Raw genomic sequence first — 19,362 nt, forward strand, 5'->3', positions numbered from 1 at the left:
GAAATGACCGATCTCAGCTAAAAATGTCAGTTACACCAGAGAATGGTAAAATTTCGAAGGTTTTTGGTCAGATACCAAAGCCATTCCAGTTAGTAGGCAACGAAAAATCTAATTTTACATTATGGAAAACTGCATTTGATTGGTGCGCCAGTAGCGTGAAGCACTTTCCGGAAAAAGACGAGTCGCCATATTCTTGTCCTGTCTTGGTGCGGAGATAATTGATTTTTACGAGCACAATATTTCGATGCACAGGACAAGCCGGTCTATGAGTCGTATCTTTTCAATCAAATCGTCCAGCAGGAGTTAGAATCCGTGGGAGCCTTCCTCCTGAGACTGAGAATTTTACGCGCAGTTCGATAGTGAATATGACCGCTGCCCAAAACATGATATGAAGATCATCATCGGCGATTCCAATGCTCAAGTCGGCCAGCAGGAGGAACACAAACCAGTGATTGGAGAGTTCAGCGTATACCAGCTGGCTAATGAAATGGGTCTTAGACTTATCGCCTTTGCCATCTCCAAGAACATGGTCGTACGTAGTGCGTAGTACACCTGGAGGTCATCAAATTAGACAGTATCACAGATCGACCACGTTTTGATCGACTGTCGGCAGTTCTCAGACATTATCGATGTCAGATTAGGGCTGTCGGTATTGGGAGCTTTTGGTGAAAACCGGTATTTCGGTATTCGTAAACAAAATATCGGTAATACCGGAAAAATACCGGTATTGTCAGATTTTTCGGAATCAATGGAAATGTTTATGTTTTCCGGTAAATTCCTTTGTTTTTCAAACTTTAGATTCAGTATTATTACTAATCAAAGTTGAATTTAAGCAGGTACATTCGCACAGACCTAAACAGAAGGTGGGGCATCGATCTTTCAAAAGCATGCTTTGGCCGGGCAAATAGGTTAAACATTTTGGCCTAGCCCGGTTACGAGATTTGTTTTTACATTAAATTGTACAGGGAAGGCGGAAAATATACGCCTGCCTCGATCCACTATAGGGCTTGAAATTCAATTTGCAACTAAACTTAAAATTTGACTTGACAGTAGATTAGGAGGAATTATTTTATACTATATTAAATTTTTAGCGAAGGTCCCAGCCCTAACCTCGGCACGCCAGTGAACAAGTAGGGTAAAGTGGTGCAGAATGCACCGCTTAAGCAAAACATCATTTTGCAGAGCAACGGCGTGTTTGTTCCACGTTTTTCAACTTCTAGAGACTTTGGGATCTTTTTTACACTTACTCCTGGTGAAATTTCCTAACAAAACCAGTATTTTTTGTTATTTTTGACGATTTTTGGCAAGAGTCAAAATCATTATGTGAGGCAGAACGCCAAAGCCTGTGGACAAAACGCACCAAGTTTGCCCATATAGGCGTTAAACGCAACCAAAAAATTTACATTCAATCAGGTGTTGTATAAATTCCTAAAACTAGGCTGCCGAAATGGCGGAAGGGTTCGTTATAGCGTTTGTTACATACGCTTGTTTGCTGGGATACAATGGGTTCATATCTCAACATAATTGGCAATACAATTTAATCATCTACTTTTCTCCAACTGATGTGTGATGAAATATTGTAAGTTAAACAATGTACAATTAGGTTTAAGGCAAATTATAAGTTCTATACAATACTTAATATTGCTACATTTTTAATAAATAATTCGAAACAAAAGATGTACTGCAAATTAAAAATATTTTATAACTGTTCGATCTAGTGATGTCCGAAATTGTCAATTATTCGATTACCGATTAATCGATTAGCGTTGTATGCACTAATCGATTAGGTAAGTAATCGTGCTAGCAGTATTCGACCACAAATATTCGAATAATTCGCTTAAAAAATTCGATTAATCGGACGATTATGAACGATTAATGGGGATTATTCGCATTTTTTTTATCTCCTTCGAATTATTCGATTATAGAATTACTCGTGCCGGCAGTATTCGATTAGAAATTATTCGATATGGATTACTCGATTAATCGAGCGATTACCGGACATCACTAGTTCGATCCCGCTGTGATGCATTCGACCCCTGTTTTGTATTTTGAAGTTTTTTGCAATATATGTGAAAAACATGCCTAGTTAATGCCGTTTTTGTGATGAATCGTCGAGTATGACAGTATATTAATTAGATAGACTGTATTTATTATGAAATTTGCATACCGACTAGTGGTAAAAGCTTAAGAGAAAACCGTGATTTCTTACATGTGGAATGAGATCGCGGATAATCGCTTGATTTTATTGGATGTGGCTATGTTTGATGCCTTTCCATTCTACACAATTATGAATTAGCTTGTTTTACACCAAAATAAAATACGCATTCATAATTTTACCAAATAGTTTCCGCGTTTTTAAACAATTAATAGCAAGGGCCATTCTACTCCTCCGGTGCGTTCTGAACAGTCTTCCCCTATAACATGCATCTCCTTCGCTAGAACGGATTTTTGTGCTAACGCTTCCAACAATTGCAAAAACCTCCGCTTTCATCGAAATCTGATGAAAGGTTCGAAGCGCATCAGAAATTTTCTTTTCGTTTCTTCAAATTTATATAGTTTGAAGTTTGCTTTTAACTATTTTCAAAAATTCTGGTATTTTAGCTTCCAGCATAATGAAAGCCGCGGTATACTTCGAAATATTTGAAAAATATTCTATAGTATTTCCTAGTAGATCCTTTAATGGCAAGAATGCTCAAAATGAGCAAAGATCCCTGATCTTGTGTCCTAGATTTATTATGTGAGAGCGTCCAATAATTTAATGGCTTTGTATATCAAGTTTCTCAAAAATAGATTGAACCCCGACGTTTGGCTCATACAATGAAACATTTTTACAGCAAAGTTACTCGACTGTGACTCAAACGGGTTCAAGAACTTTGATTATTTGACTCACAGTTTCACCCTTTTCACTGTTAGTCGAAGTAGTCGAAGAATCTCCATGGACGACATGCTTAACCGTACGAAGGATGAAGAAGCGCTTTAGAATACTGTGAAGAAAGTCATCAGCACACTGAATGAAATCGTGAAAATGGTATAAAAATGAATTCCGATAAATGTATTTTAACCGAAATGAAGACCGCTTTTTAAGGTATTTGATTACGTCTGAAGGAATAAATGTCTGTCCCAAAAAAATTGAAGCTAAATCATGCATAAACAATGAAGATCTGAAAACGTTCACCGGGATGTTCACCTACTTAGCGAAGTTCACACCTCACTTGTCTAAACAAACGGATCCTCTTAGATAAGAACGAATCGATCAAAAGACGACTTTTTGTAGCACCAGTTCTTCAATACTTCAAGGATGGAGAACCCGAGAACCAGTAGTCCTTTCAGTTAATAGTTTGTCGAAAGCATATGGAGCTGTATTGCTATTTGCTGCTGAGTAGAACTATCCACAAATTGAGAAAGGAGCGGAACGATTAAATTCGGTTGCAGAAAATTCCACGATAACATTTGGTTTATAAACTGTTGGAGAATAAATTCAAAAGACCATTAGTATATGCACCTCCGATACTGAAGCAGATCCTCTACGATGTGAAACCCTATGCAGATGCATCTTTGGTTGTTTATTGAACGAACAAGGACATCCCCTTTGCTGATACTCTGAGTTGAATCTACGAATCACACGGTTGAAGAAGAATTATCCGATCAAAAAGAAGTTTGCGCTTTTCGTGGACTCCTTCAGTCATTTGAGTTGAGTTCTTTAAACTTTAAATTTGAGTTTGAGTCCTTTAAACTCAAAGAACCGATGTGAGAACAAGTAATCTATTTTATTAAAGAGAAATTTGCATGTTTTGGTTATCCAGAAGCACTTCATAGTGATGGAGGTCCACAATATTTATTTAAGTTATTCATACAGTTCGCTAAAGCGGAGTGCTTCAAGTATGCTGAAGAACATGTTGAAACCGGAAATGGGCAATCTTATAAGTGAAAAACTATAACTGAGAGAGAGGCAAAAGCGATATGGATGGGGATAGAGGATCGCAGTACTTTAAGGAAATATACATTGACAGCAGAGTGTGTGTGCAGAACCCGAACGGTTCGTGGTCTTCCGGAAGAATAAGAATGAAAACCTGCAACAGCTAGAGAGCCGATTGTTCAACGAAGTAAGTCCTGCATACATCTGAATCTGATCCCGTAGATTCACCGCTGGAGACAGTAAAAGTCCCAGCTGATGCTCGGTTCACCATGAATACAAGAAGCCGACGAACCTTGTTCCTGGTTCGCTCCACATCAGCACAAGCTGCTAAGGACAACTTCAGCGAAAGTGGACGCCTTAAGCGGACTGTACAATACTCGATCTGGTCTGAAGAGCAAATCACCTAAAATACTGAATTTATAAGGGGTTTATTTTATCCTTTTGTAGACTGCAATTTGTTTTCTCTGTTCTACATTATTAAATACTGTTATTTGCATTATATAAACGGAAGGGTGTAACAAAGTTTAGCTATATCCACATAAAAATGTATTTTTGTACTAACCGTGTATAAAATAAAGAGTCAGTTTTTGACAGCCAGCTATGCTAACCACGCGTGTTCATTTTTTACCGAAATCGTCAAGCCCGTTCTTGTTCCGGCCTGACACCCTGTGCCCAGTGCATCTAAAATATCTAATTGATGAAAAATCTCCTCCTTTCGAACTTTATTATTGTGTTTTTAACTGTTTACTGCGAAAGTTCGCATGAAATAGATGCAGTCTTACTTCCTCAAAGAAAAAATCTTTGTTCAAAATTTTCATTCTACTTGCTGCTCTAAGCACAGCAAACATTTTTATAACTTTCATTTGACCTGTGTCCTTTTACGATTTGATCGGTAATGAGACCTTTTTACTGTTTTACTTGTTCACTGGCAACGGTACAATTTTGAGTCTCATCCAATACAGTTTTTGCTTCGTTCTGACATTTCAAGCAATATGAAACCAAATAAAAAATATGCAACCGTCTGGCAGAAGATTTTAGCATAGTAAAACTGTTTTCTAAAACTACAACGCATAGTTAGAATTAAGTATAAAAATCTCTCATTCACTCATATTTCTCTTGTTTGAGGTTCTACTTAGACACTAAAGACTAATTCTTTTCTTTATTATAACTATTCAACATTCTCCAACCAGTCTTGGCATTCTAAAAAGAAATAATTTCAAGCTCTTGGTAGCCAAAGGAGCTTTTTTAATCTTTTTTGTGACTGATCTATACAACAGTTCAAGTTGTACTGATAGCCATGCCAATGCTCTGAAAACTGAACAGTCAATATTGCTGTTAACCAATCTAGGGAACTTGTTTCTAGATTAGATAAACGGACCAGAAGGTGAAAGGTTTGGAATTTGACAACTTTTGTGTAGCAATCTTCAACTTTTGCGGTATACACAGCTCAAAATAAAGAAGAACAAATAAAAGGCATTTTCTTAGTAATGATTATGGATATAAATCGCAGAAGTTCTCTTACTAAATTGTAGTATCCAACTTATCTCCACTTTTTGATTATCATTGGATTATCATAGATTTTTGGACGTTGTATGCTACTACCAAAGGTTGGGAAAAAAATATGAAAATAAACTGTCAGGATACTTTATAGCAGATTTCCAAAAAAAACAATTCTTTCGAGAGTGAGAAAAGCTAGATACTCCTTATGAACCAAGGATGTTGCTGGAAGACGTCGAACCTGGTTATACCCAGTCAAAAACCATGACGTCATGCATATATTGCACAAATGGGTGATAATGTTCGATTGGTTCAAAGACAACCTCTGATAAATTCGATGTTGCTCTTATCTTATCGAATACTCGCATTAGCTTTCTTTCCTTATCGAAAAAAGACTATGAACAATTTCCGTCCAGAATGAGCTTTTTCCAAAGAATGTGAACCAGCGTCAAAAACTGAACGAATGATCGTCAGAATGATTGTCAGTTGTGATGTTTGTATCTTTTTAAACTTATTTAAATTTTTCATTAACGGACTCTCGATTGTGTTTTTTTAACAAACGCATTGTATTTTACGTTATTTGCTATCATTGTCAATATAATTTTGAAATTATGTTTCAGTCTTGCTTCGATTAAGAGCAAACACAAGTACATTCAGTGCATTATGACGATGTATAGTAGGAGATAGCAATCCTGCATCCCATTCAACTCTTAGCTGGTTTGAAATATCTCAATTAATACTGTACTTCTTTGGAAAGGAAATGATGCAGTCGATTCTAATTTATGACGGTATTTTCCGGCTTGATTAGTGCCTAAGTGTAAAGCTCCCTGCTAATACTAGAAGAGATACCGATTAAACCGCACGATGTTCAATAATACGTTTTCTGTCAAAAAGTTTGTTTGTATGTTTCATTTTTCAATTGTAACTTCTTAGTATAAGATATAATATGTTTTTAGTATATAATATAATAGCAATAGAAAATTGTTCTAATTTTATTAATGTAAAAGTGAATATCTCTGGATTCCGGTAGAATAGATTGAATCCTTTTTCACTACAAGATATTTTTATATACAATCCAGTAGTTTGGTGTTTGTTATAGTTTCGGCCAAATAAAAATCGTGGCCAAATCGTTAACGGGAAATGAGCATTAACTTTTCGTCAGAAAGCCCAATTTCGCAAGCAGTTTTTAGGCACAAAACAGGGTTTTGTATTAAAAAATTTATTTTTCTTGCCAATCTGAACACAGCGAATATATTTTCATGAACAGAATTTTTATCTCAAACAAAAAACTGCTTTTGAAATGTACAAAATCAATGACGACTCGTGAAATGAAATTAACTGAAAAAACTAGGGTAAAATCATCAATTTTGCCCCAATTGAATTTCTTGTGAGTGAGAAATAACCGGTTTTATTCCAGCGGGCTCCGGAATCGAAGTCTTAGAACTCCTAGAAGAGTAGGCTAAAATGCTTTTTAAGAATTAAATAAGTACCACACCATTGAAATTCTTATAAAATTATGTTACTTTTCACATTGAAAGATTAAATGCAGTCCAACGGTATTTGAAGATTCGAGAAAAAGGACCTTTTTGCAGAAAAATCTCCACTGTGCAAGCGTTGAAATGGATCCCTTGAGCGCCAACTGAAGCAGTGAGCAGCCACGTAGCCAGAGGTGGGGGCCAGGAGCCCTATCTTGGCTCGAAATACATTATATGCATATCTTACTGCTTATAAATATAATACATTACAATACATTTAATGTATTGTAGTTCTAAACGAAAAAATATGCATATAAAGCAGTTAAAATCAAAATCGGGCCCCCGGGCCCCCCCTTCTGGCTACGTGGCTGGCAGTGAGTGCGGATTTGACCTTTAATTAGATCTTGTGATAGTCCAGCAACGTAATGGCCAGATGTAACCAGCCGCCGTTACAGAAAGGACGTGCTCAATAATGGTACAACGACAGGGGCGTAGCCAGAAATTTTATTTTTCTTAGGGGGGGTTTTACAAAAAAAATTGACATAGCTTAAGGAGTTTATTCAAGAAATGGGGAATTATTTTCAATCATCATAAGCTATTTTGGTTTATACTCCGGGTTCTTCATTTGACTAAAAAAATCAAATTACTTTAAAAGAAAGTAAAGTTGAAATTGCGCCTCCCAGTTGACATCGTGGTACTTTGTGTATTCAAATTTTGGCTGGGATAGACTATTAGAGTTAATAGGATTGAGTCCCTTCCAGGCGCGGCAAAAGTCGAGGCAAGTTGGCACCTTATCCTGCATGTTTTTCGACATCGCCCTTGAGAAGATGATTCGGCGAGCAAAAGCGAAACGAGAGACTCAATTTTCAGTGAAGGTAGCAAACTTCTTGACTACGCAGATGACTTTAATATTGTAGGCCGAAACTTCATAACGGCGGAGGCCATCTGCGCTAGACTGAAAGCGGAGGCTTGTAGGATTGGGCAAAAAGTAAATGCGTCGCAGTCCAAATATATGATTGGTAGAAGCTCAAAGAGACGAACGTGCACTTTTCGAGGACGGTAATCGTTAGGATCGCTGGTGGCCGCGGTTAACACAAATAAGGAGATCTTGCGGCTCATTTAAGCAGAAAATCGAGTCTACTTTGCCCTTCGCAAAACGCTTCCATCCGCTAGCAAACGATAGCCACCGTACGATGCTGACAAAGTACATAGCCCTTATTAGACCGGTAGTTTTTATGGATTTGACGATACTCGCGGAGGACATGCCCGTATTTGTGCACGATATTTGACGGAGCAAAAGCTGGAAGCGGAGAACGGCGAAGGTACACTAGAATCTCGGTTTACGTCCATTTCTTTTAAGTGATTTCTTTTTGCGTCAATATTTTTATGTACGGAATTTGAATTAATGTCGTCTCGTTTTACGTTTGAAATTTGAATTAACGTCTACCCTTTTTATGACCGATTGTTCTTACGTCTCATAATAAACGACGTAAAACGAGATTTGCGTGTATCCAGCTTTTTACGAGCCATAATGGCGGACGTGTTCGAAATATTTGAACAGCATTTTTGACATTTCCCTAAAACGTCGCACGTTTTTTTTCCGCACATCCACGGTAAAACTAAAGGAACGTACGGAAAGAAAACGTGCGATGTATTAGGGAAATGTCAAAAATGCTATTCAAATATTACGAACATGTCCGCCATTATGGCTCGTAAAAGCTGGATATGAATCACGAGCAGCAGATACAACTTGGGAAGATTACCATCGGACATTTGGTGAAGCATACGGTTAACTACGGTGGACCGGACAGTCATAAGGAAAACGGTTCTATTTAACAATCCCACCCAGAACAGAGGGACCCTACGTGCGAGATGGCTCAACTTGGTCTTGCGATTTACGCCTTCTGAAATGCCTGGGAAATAGACTACGAGTAACCCAAGATTGAGTTGCATGCAGCCGACTAGTTGAAACAGTACGAGGTCTATGTCTATGCTACTGACGACGGCAACGAGGATCTTACAACTAGTCCCGTAAATTTTCCTGAGCTCTAAGCAATTGGTATAAAAATGTAATATGTATTTAAATTTCACAGCGCGTGCTGAGATCTACAGCTGAAACTGTTGTATTTACTATTCAGCTTTTTACGAGCCATAATGGCGGACGGCGTTTGTAATATTTGGGCAGCATTTTTGACATTTCCTAAATACATCGCACGTTTATTTATTTATTTAACTTTTTTTAATGGGGCTTTCAACCAGTGGTTGGATCGTCCCAAAGCACATCGCACGGTTTCTTTCCGCACGTTCCTTTAGTTTTATCATGAACGTGCGATGTATTTTGGAAATGTCAAAAATGCTGTTCAAATATTACGAACACAGATTATGCGACCCGCCATTATGGCTCGTAAAAAGCTGGATAAGGTATTCGGGTAATATTTCTGAAACAATGAAATACTCGATAATTTAAATATTACTCATAGCATAATTTGACGAACGAAGAAACTATCTGACCACTTCGTGAAACTCAATGGTTCCATTTACATTATTACACGTTACTAAATCCAGCTTTTTACGAGCCATAATGGCGGACGTGTTCGTAATATTTGAACGGCATCTTTGACATGTCACTAATACATCGCACGTCTTGTTTCCGCGCGTTCACGGTAAAACTAAAGGAATGTACGAAAGAAAACGTGCGATGTATTAGGGAAATGTCAAAAATGCTGTTAAAATATTACGAACACGTCCGCCATTATGGCTCGTAAAAAGCTGGATACTTTACTTAGCGATTTTTATGTGTGTATGTGTGGATTAGTATGTAAATTTATTATGATTAAAACCATTAGCGGCCTTTATACATAGTAGGATTTCATGGTAACAGTAAGATCATACAAGACAGTTTTTCTCTAAATATAGATCTCTAAATTACGTGTAGGACATTAACTAAAAAGCTCTTGAAATTACGGTTCAGAATTTTCCGTGACGCCCTTAACTGAGCGACGACCAACGGGAAAAGTTAATTATTTTATTAGAAAGTTTGTCTCATTTTGTATGCCGTAATTATGCTGCTGCATAGAGTTTAAGTGGTAATTCCATGTGATAGCAACAAATATTACCGCCGGTTTGGTTGCTGCTTCAAGTGCGGCCACATCCAGTGAGGCTGTTTGGTTTTACCTGGCTATTTCGAGATATTTATTAGCGTGATTCATTCACTCCTGCAGTAAAAGTGCACTGTACAGTGCAGTTTGTTTCAATTTATAATTTTTATAGTAGTATGAGAAATAACTTTAAAAACTGTATTTAAAATATATAAAAGGGTTATTAAAAAAATATATGATCAGAAATTCAAAGACTTATTTAGAATAGTAGTAATAAGAATAAAGGGCACTATCAATCAGATTGTGAATCGTTCTAATATATACCGTATAACAGCTCAGGAAATTTTGCCGACGACATTGTCACACTTTTCATAGTCTCTGGGCGGAAGTGGCGAAACTTTGAGGTATTCCTTGCGCTAACACAGGAAAGGCGTAGTTTGTTTTCGGTTTAGCTATCATGAACAACATGTCAGAGTTGAATAATACGTTGCAAACGAGAAATTAGGTAGTTTAAAAACCACGCTTCAAAAACAGATTCTACCGCCAGGTTGGGCTAAAATTAAAATTAAAAAACCGCTTTACTAGCAAACGAAGCAACAGGAAACATCTATTCACCATTATCCTTTTGACACGTACTTCGATTAGGTATCGGCTAACGACTCACTATTGCGAAATATCTGTCACATTTAAGCTAAAGTACCAATAAATATGTATTGGTCCATCAATCGCAGTCTTTGTTACCAGATTGTTTCTTATCATACATTGCTGGGTACTACGTACTGCAAGCTACTTCCCAGTATGATGCGAAAAGTAAAAAAAATCATCGCTGCATACTCTGCACACGTTATCCTATGCGATACAGCGCGGACAAGTTAGGTTCACTTATTATGATGAAGTTGTTTCTTTTTGTAGTTGAAACAAATTTATGCAGCCATTACTGATAGTAATGAAAGATAATGAAGATCTAAACGAAAAATTGGTTAACACGCTGTTCATTTCACGTTATCTACAAATTCAAATCCCACACTGTTGTTTCTCTCATTTCACATTGCACATTCATATAATCGTGCTTACAAGAAAAACCCGAATTAATCCACCTAGCGGCGTGACCTAGCCTTTCTACTGCCACAATAATCATTATATAATTTCTCAGGAACTTAATTGTAGATGTATAGATGTTATATTAGACTATATTTTTAAAATATCCGTTCCGTATTCCTCAAAATCCTTATTTGCCAGTAAAATTCACAACGTATTGTGTAGAATAATTATATTTTCTTTCCTTGGGTGCGTAAATACATGTAAGCGTCATTTATGTTACTTGATGAACACCTTATTTAGTTTTATAATATTTATAGAAAAATAGTGTAAACACAAAAGATAATTTTGACAGACTTGAATGAATATGTATAGAAAATTAGAAATTAACCCTCTAACGGGTCTACAGACGGCCTTAACTTTCGGGCTTCAGAGCCACTTACGAAACTTGTTTTGAATTGACAATATGAAGTATTTGTTCATAGCAAATTTTTTGATATTTCAATATTAATACCATGCATTCAAAAGTTAGCATCTTTGAAAAACAAGAGTTCCGAAAAATTATTATTATATTTCGCTTTTGAAGAAAAAGGATATCTACAACAAAATGATAGATCTCAAAATTTTACTATTGGTTTGCTTGGCTTCAATTTTGCATTATATCTGAATTAGAAAAAATAACTGAATAGAGCATTAGATATGAAAACGAGAAATTGAACTTTTTCGTAGCTGGCACTCCTTCAGATAATTATTTTGAAAATCAAAACTTAAGCTTCTTTTGAATGTACTTTCATGAAAAGATAGTCATTAGCTTGATCGCATCGTTTTTACAATGTTAGAGGGTTAGGAAAACAAGATGAGGTCGAAAAGTAGTGCCAAAGCTGCGCCATAAACATGCTTGAGAATGGGAAATACGATCGATATGATTCTCAGTGCTGGTCTTTTTTTGATTTATTTATTAAAACATGATACATGACATAAGACATCTGTCCTTTAAAATATCACTAACGAAAACAAATCTTACAAAATTTCTACCGTGCAACGTTTACTTCCTATTTTTCATATAACATTTCTAAGCTCTAGTATCTATCGATTGAAAAGAGCATCTATTGATGCGCAGAATTTGTTTGGAATTTGTACGAATTTCTTTGGAAAAATCAACTCACTAGTATTTTTGATTCTATACACCACTGCTTCATAAACTGCTTTTCTTCGCTTTTTGCTTTTCTTGTACAATTGTGAGTGCAAGTGTGACAGCAAGTGAAAAAAATGACAATTGAAATCTGAAATCAAAGAAAAGAAAAACTTTTCGATTGAATCCCACTATTTAATATTTATTTGCAACAGATACGTAGTTCACCTACGTATTAAATAGCGGAATTTAGTCGGTAAAAGTTTTTTCTTTTCTTTGATTTCAGAGTTCGTATTCCACTAAGAGGCTTCAAAAACTTCAGACAATTGACATGTTTCTCACTTTTCTTGAATTTCATTGCAAATTTTAAAATTGCAAATTGTCATCACATACATACAAACATACATACATACATACATACATACATACATACATACACACATACATCACACACATCTCATACATTGAATACAATCAACATTTGATTGATATGTTTTGATTTCACACGTTTTAACGGTTTAATATACGGCGCTTAAGTGTTAAAGTTTGAATAACTTTTGAATGAAGCGTCCGATTTTAAATAACTCGGTTTCGTTTGATAGATCTCAGCAGTAATTTTCAAATAATCATAAAATGTGTGATGTTTTTCATTAAATTAATGCTTATATGTTACATAAATATGTTTTAAATACCATTTTTTCACATTTCTTTATGTAACTCTCAAACTACAAGTCCAATCGTCATGAAATTTGGAAGTTAAGGGTTTGCAAGGCTCCTCTTTCATATGCAATCAATTTTGTTCAAATCGGTTAAGAGACCTATGAGATAATGAAGTCCCATATTTTTCGTATTTTTATACATAACTTTTGAACTAAAAGTCCGATCAGTATGAAATTCAATAGCGACCAATGGGACACCTAGACCTTTCATTTGACACTAAGAACATTAAAATCGGTCCAGCCATCTCCGAGAAAAGTGAGTGAGATTAAAAGCGTCACATACACACACACACACATACACACACACACACACACACACACACACACACACACACACACACACACACACACACACACACACACACACACACACACACACACACACACACACACACACACACACACACACACACACACAAACATACACACACACACAGAAAATGCTCAGTTTTCGAAACTGAGTCTAATGGTATATAACATTCGGCCCGCAGGACCTTCTTTCCATTTCCGGTTTTCCAAGTGATTTCTATACCTTTATACTATATATTTATATAGTAGAAAGGCAAAAATCATGAAAAATTGGGTACGAACGAATTGAGCTCAAAACAAAACGAATAAAATGTTGGGCGAACCGTACCACTCGTGTCGCTCTGCTCATCACATCAAGAGCGGTTGATCAGGAAGTACGAAAGTCTATCATTTTGTCTTAATAATCTGCGTGACTCAAAGGGAGTCGTAATTTTCCAGGAATCACGCCTCCCTCCGCCCGCCCTTCCAGTAGTTTATCTTTGGGTTAGATTTTGGAAATAACCTTAAACCTAAACTCAGTGCCCAGTGCTCAAAGCTCACCTTGAAGTTCGCTCCAAGTTGATGTTCGCCGGCCTGGCAAACTTTTGCTGGATCTCAAGGAGGTCGATACCCAGCTACTGGCTCATCTGAGCCAAATTCATTAGCATTAGCGTAATGCTTGTGGCATCGCCATTTAGGAGTTCATAGAACAATGACTTCTTTTGGTCGAAATCCTTGCTTCGCTCGTGGCCAGATTTTCTAGCACATCTCTACATTTGGCTTGCGGTACATTACTTCGGCGCGATTGGTGAAGCTTCTCGTAGAAATTCTGTTCACGATCACGACCGTAGATCGTGATTCTGTTGTTTTGTACCCAATTGTGCTTGTCGAAGTTCTTTCTTGTCCTAACGATGCAGTAATCTGTGTGGTCTGTCACTGTGGTATCAGATGCATATTTTGGAGATGAATTGAGAAAAGCCATCCATTTATGAGAACATTTGCTTTGCCATTCGTTGTTCCTGTTATTGGTGCCGGCTATAGTTGCGATGTGCTTGGCCCACTGCAAGTGCGTGATTTTTGCCAGGTGTACGATAGATTTTTTTGCACGAGCTGTGTAGCAATGTATGTAGCCACCTCTGTCACTCACCGATTTCATTTTGTACTGCTCCAAATATGGTCGTAGTATCTTCCGCATGAATATGGTAAGGACACGTATGTCCTCCTAAGTCTAATAAGAGTTTTTGTTACATTTTCAAGCCTTCCAGATGTCCTCGATGTACGACGCTGGTTTAGCAAGCCAGTCGTCGAATGTTCGATTCTCAGTAGGAAGAGGCTGTTAGTCCGGTACTTCAAACAGTTGGCTGCTAAGTCTGTTGAACAAAAACAGAAGGTCAAGTTTCGAGCCCCTAGACTTTGCATAGTTTTGTTACGTTTGCAGTGTCGTATGACAGCGTATGCAGAATGTTGTGAAGTGCAAAAAAGGCTCCTGCTTAAATGCGCCGCTGTATTTCCTTACTTGTGTTGTCATTCGTGGTGACCAGTGTCGGTGTCGGTAAGAGGTGCATCCCAAATATACGTCATCGAGATTCAGCCGTTCGACATTCTTGCGACGTAGCCGGTCCACCGTAGTCACCCAGCTCTCTCCAGGTGTATGACAAGAATCTCTCCAAGTATCTGCAGCTCATGGTTCATATGCGTACGCTACTCTCCGCTTTCCATTTCTACTCCGTCAAAGATACTCTGCAACATTTTTCGTTCAAATACAGCAGGTAACCGAATGTCTTCTGCAAACAAAGTTGCAGTCTTAAGTTCGTAGAGCTCGAATGCGTCGTTGAATTTCCTTATTCGTATTATTATTAGCGGCAATGACCACAGATCTCAAATATATGAACACGTGAAATATATGAACTATATATTTGGCATTCGCTGCATTGATTTATAGCCCATTCCCAGTTCATTCCCTTGCCAAAACCCTCTGCACGATTCGAAGGGGCTCGATAGTGTCCCTGAAACATGCACGTAGCACATCACTCGCTCCATGGTAGCTTTGATCAGTTGCGTCAGTTTATCTGCGCCTAAGTTTATCTGCATTCAACTTGCGCTTCGAAAGTGATCACTTGACTGTTTTCGAATCCTGTCAATCTTCCGCTTGTGCTGCTGCCGCCTGCAATACATGTGTCCTCTCAAAAGAAGCCAACAGTCGTTCTCCAGCTTTGCGTTCATACTGAAGAGCGTAAATAGCAAACGGACTGGAAGCATAAAGTGCGTATTTTGTTGTTTCTCTTTTTGTCTTTAAATCGGCTATCCACAGTAAAAATTTGTGGACGCAAGCAAAATATTCGTTTGTGTTGGACGGCGTCCGACCGACTTCTACCATACCATGCAGCGGTTGCCTTTCGTTAGTGTGGTGACTGCCAGTCAATTGACTGTTTTGCAGTCATTCGCTGCTCCAAACGGTAAAGGACTGTAAAACAAAAATCAGAACACATTCGTTCTGCGTACAATCAGAGGTATGACTGAGTGAACCGCTGGTTGTGTTATGCATGGAGTTCGTATTCCACCTCGAAACGGGCATTGTGAGTTTGATTGCGCGGTGGCATGGTTGCGGTAGAAAAAAGGATCGGTTAAAACTCTGACCGTAGCTATTGTATTCCCGGGATTTCTGGAGGATTTGTCTGAGAGTAAAAATTTGATTCATACTAGCACGGGCCTCCGTAAAGCCTGTCTGATATTACCCTACTAATAATTGGTATTATTATAAGAAATTATCTTGCTATTGCGAATAGACGACCTAGTAAAATCTGGCAGGGCACCTTGTAGGTAGCGTTGGTCAGCGTAATGTCGCGGAATTACGGCAATTGAGCCGATCACCCTTTTTATAGAGGGGACAAACCACACCTTCCATCCATTTCTCCGGTAGTTTCTCCTGTTTCCAAATCCTTGAATTTATCCAGTGAAGTGCCGTTGCTAATGATTCTTTGTCATTTTTATAGAGTTCTAACGGTAGTCGATCCTTTCCGGTGGCTCTAACTATTATTCTTCAGCTGACCGCTTTCTCGCCGGATCTCTTCGAAACCGGAAGCCAGCATGCTGTTGTCGTTTATAGGCACCCCTAGGTTAACTTCCTAACTATTTGGCGGGGTACAAACGGAAAGTGGAGAGTGGCGAAGGCGTATGAATCATGAGCTATGCAGTGCCTATTTCTTGTAGAGATTCCCATCGTAAATCTGGTGAATGTCGGTAGGCTATGGACGGCTGGACACGTCGTAAAGACGCCGGACGACATTGCGACGAAAACTGTCCTCTTCAACAACCCCTACGGCACCAGGAACAGGGGAGCGCAGCATGGCTCGACCAAATCGAAAGCGATTTGCGATATCTAAGACGCCTAGGAAATTGGCGACGAGTGGCCCAAAACGAAGTGGAATTGGGACGACTGTTTGAAACAGCACGAGCTACCCTGGACTCTATGCTACTGACGACGACGACGAGCTTAGCTTTTACACAGGTACCAACGAGTGAACTTTCCAATTTTATTAAAACCCTATTTTCAAATATTTATTCTAGTTTCAATTGGACATCAAATCATTTTAATCTTTGACATCCGATTGAACTAATATTATACAAATGGATTATTAGCAGTGATAATTTAACATTATTCAATCACGCTCAAAAACGAATGAATATGACAAAAAACTGCTGGTTGCTTGTTCTTTACAAAGCACAAAGTTGTTCACAAAGCAACAAAAATGTGAAGATATTTAGGTCAAACTAGATATTTATTCCAAGCCCAAAACTCTTTTTCGTCTCAAGGAGATATCGACTCAATTATATTCCTTTTGGTCCATGTTTTCACTACACGGTACTCGCCTTTTTCCATAGAATGCGTGTTACATGTCACTATATTTGTCACCGGACATATAATGTGGAGCGTGCATCAATAGTTTGTGATACTGAGCTTTTGCATCAACATCAGGATGTCGTTCGAAATCTGACGCCGGAAATGGCGATATCAATTCAATAGTGGTAGGTACGTAATTGGAATCCACCTGTTCGCAGCTGGTTAGATGCTACGTATGCATTTTGAAAGTGAACGTTCTAGGTTGGCAGTTTATTTAATATTAAGGAGGGATTAGCATCTTGCATCCTTTACGCTTGAGGTTAAGCGGATTGCTGGTTTGTTTCTTCCGAAGATTCTGATCATGTGTGTAATATTAGTGACAATTGATTTACTGTTGAATACAAATAAAGAAAAACAAATTATGTTCAGTGTTTTTAAATGCAACGATGTTAAGTGTATTCGGTTATTTTCTTATTTCCTTCTTTCTTTGATGTGTATTTGCAGGTTATGAAAATGTCGGCATGCAAACTGTTGTTTGTGGTGGTGCTGTCCTGTGTGCTACTATGCTGTCATACTTCGAATGCTGGACCAGCACGTCAATTGGCCAGTTTAGCGGTCAGAGCATCCAAGATACCTCGTTCGATTAGGGCACCGTTTCGGAACTCGGAAATGATGACCGCCAGAGGGTTCGGTAAAAGGCGCGTTCCAATTGGGGCCAACGTTGGGGGAAGCAGTGTAAGTAGCGGAGCCACCGATGAGACGCCCTGGATATATGATAAGCGAGAGACGGCTAAACTTTTCGAGCAGCTGCTGGGCGAGAACAATCCAGACTCGGGGCAGCAGATAACCGGAGAACAGGAAAGGTTAGTAACAGAAGATATATCTGAAATGAAAGATTTTGCTTTCGACTTTATTACTCGTTTAGTTTTTTGATAGATAGTTATTTGCTTGCGGCATGCAGGTTTTTAAGTATTTTTTTCTAGCTAATATCGAATTATTAGTTAACGGATTCATTTCGGTTGAGATTCATCCCGGAAATGCTGTCAATACGTTCAATAATTAATATAATTTTTATGTTGGATCCATTCTCTTTTTCACAGTTTCCCACTGGAATGGTTTGCTAATGAGATGTCCACGAATCCGGCGCTGGCCCGTACAATCCTGCAGCACTTTGTCGATTCCAACAAGGACGGTTTGCTAACTACGAATGAACTGATCAGTTCGAGCAATGGCAATGATATGTTTTAATCTTGTTTACTATGCATCGTTGTCACTTTGACTGTTGTTGCTCTTTCAATCCCACCGTGCGTGCACAGGACGACAAAGCCAGCGGGGCACTTTTATCCAAAAATTACTGAATTTAAATCTGGACAGTATATGTTAAGGTGGCTGATTGTCCAAAATAGTGTAACTGTAATATAAGTATGAATAATTGCTCTTCTGCAGTGACGATTTTTTTGAATTGTTGATCTAGAAAATGTAAGGAAATGCTTTAGTGCTTATCGCTAGAAAAGATTTCTGTTGTGATTTAGAATACTCTATATGTAGATCCTGTTTCAAAGTTGAGCTCTAAAGTCACGATGCAAGCATTATAGATATCTTTGGTGAAAAAGTTCTAGGTAGGAGATATCTTGGAAATAGCCGGTCACGGCTGGATACCGAGCTATTTCAAAGATTTCGGTTACCTGTAATTTTTGTTAAAAAAACTCGTGAAACTTAATCGTGTTCGGTTCGGAAAGCAAAATTTTAGTACAAGTTTAGGAAATAATTGTAATATTGTATGATGAATGCTACTTTAATGGAATGCTAGCAAATGGAGAGAACGCTACCTTAAACAAAATCAGAGATATCAAATCAAAATACTGTAATATATACATAACTGAATAACAAAGCAAAGTTATATTATGCAAGGAATACATATAAAAACGCAATTGAAAATAAAACTTTAAAATTAATGATATGGGCGAGTTTAATGTTGGAAACTTTCCTGGTGATGGTAGATTGAAAATAGTAACATATCACGCACCGTGAAGGGTATCATGCATCTAAGGACTCAGAAGAAATGCTTAAGCTGCATCGTGCTATGAATGGTAGCTGCATCGATATTCATATAATTTACAAATGAGTGGGTAATTTTTATTCATTGTGTGAAGCTTCAGTCTACATATAAGCGAAAGTTTTCGCTTCTGTAACTGTTCCATTTACATCTATCTGTTTGTATCCATGGATTACGTACAAGTACATATCAAAATTTGAGTGGATTTCAACATTCTGGAAAATATAGGTAAGGAGTTTTATATGAAGCTATAACGTATAAAATGCATGTATTAAAATTGATTTCTGATTTTAGTTTCACTC

General features: G+C 37.8%; 1 protein-coding gene across 1 annotated transcript; it reads left to right on the forward strand.

The window, feature by feature from the left end:
* Nucleotides 1-388: 388 nt before the first annotated feature.
* Nucleotides 389-18,928, forward strand: LOC128735761 (allatotropins-like). The gene is made up of 3 exons (XM_053830249.1): nucleotides 389-532; nucleotides 17,509-17,867; nucleotides 18,105-18,928. The coding sequence occupies exons 1-3, from the start codon at nucleotides 389-391 to the stop codon at nucleotides 18,250-18,252; spliced, it is 651 nt and encodes a 216-aa protein (XP_053686224.1). The 3' UTR covers nucleotides 18,253-18,928.
* The last annotated feature ends 434 nt before the right edge of the window (nucleotides 18,929-19,362 follow it).

The sequence above is a fragment of the Sabethes cyaneus genome, chromosome 2 (assembly GCF_943734655.1).
Source record: "Sabethes cyaneus chromosome 2, idSabCyanKW18_F2, whole genome shotgun sequence".
NCBI lineage: Eukaryota > Metazoa > Arthropoda > Insecta > Diptera > Culicidae > Sabethes > Sabethes cyaneus.

Coding starts and splice junctions, on each gene's coding strand:
- LOC128735761 (XM_053830249.1), top strand. CDS start 389: ATGAAGATCATCATCGGCGATTCCAATGCTCAAGTCGGCCAGCAGGAG. Junction 533..17,508: donor CCATCTCCAAGAACATGGTC/GTACGTAGTGCG, acceptor GTGTATTTGCAG/GTTATGAAAATGTCGGCATG. Junction 17,868..18,104: donor ATAACCGGAGAACAGGAAAG/GTTAGTAACAGA, acceptor TCTTTTTCACAG/TTTCCCACTGGAATGGTTTG.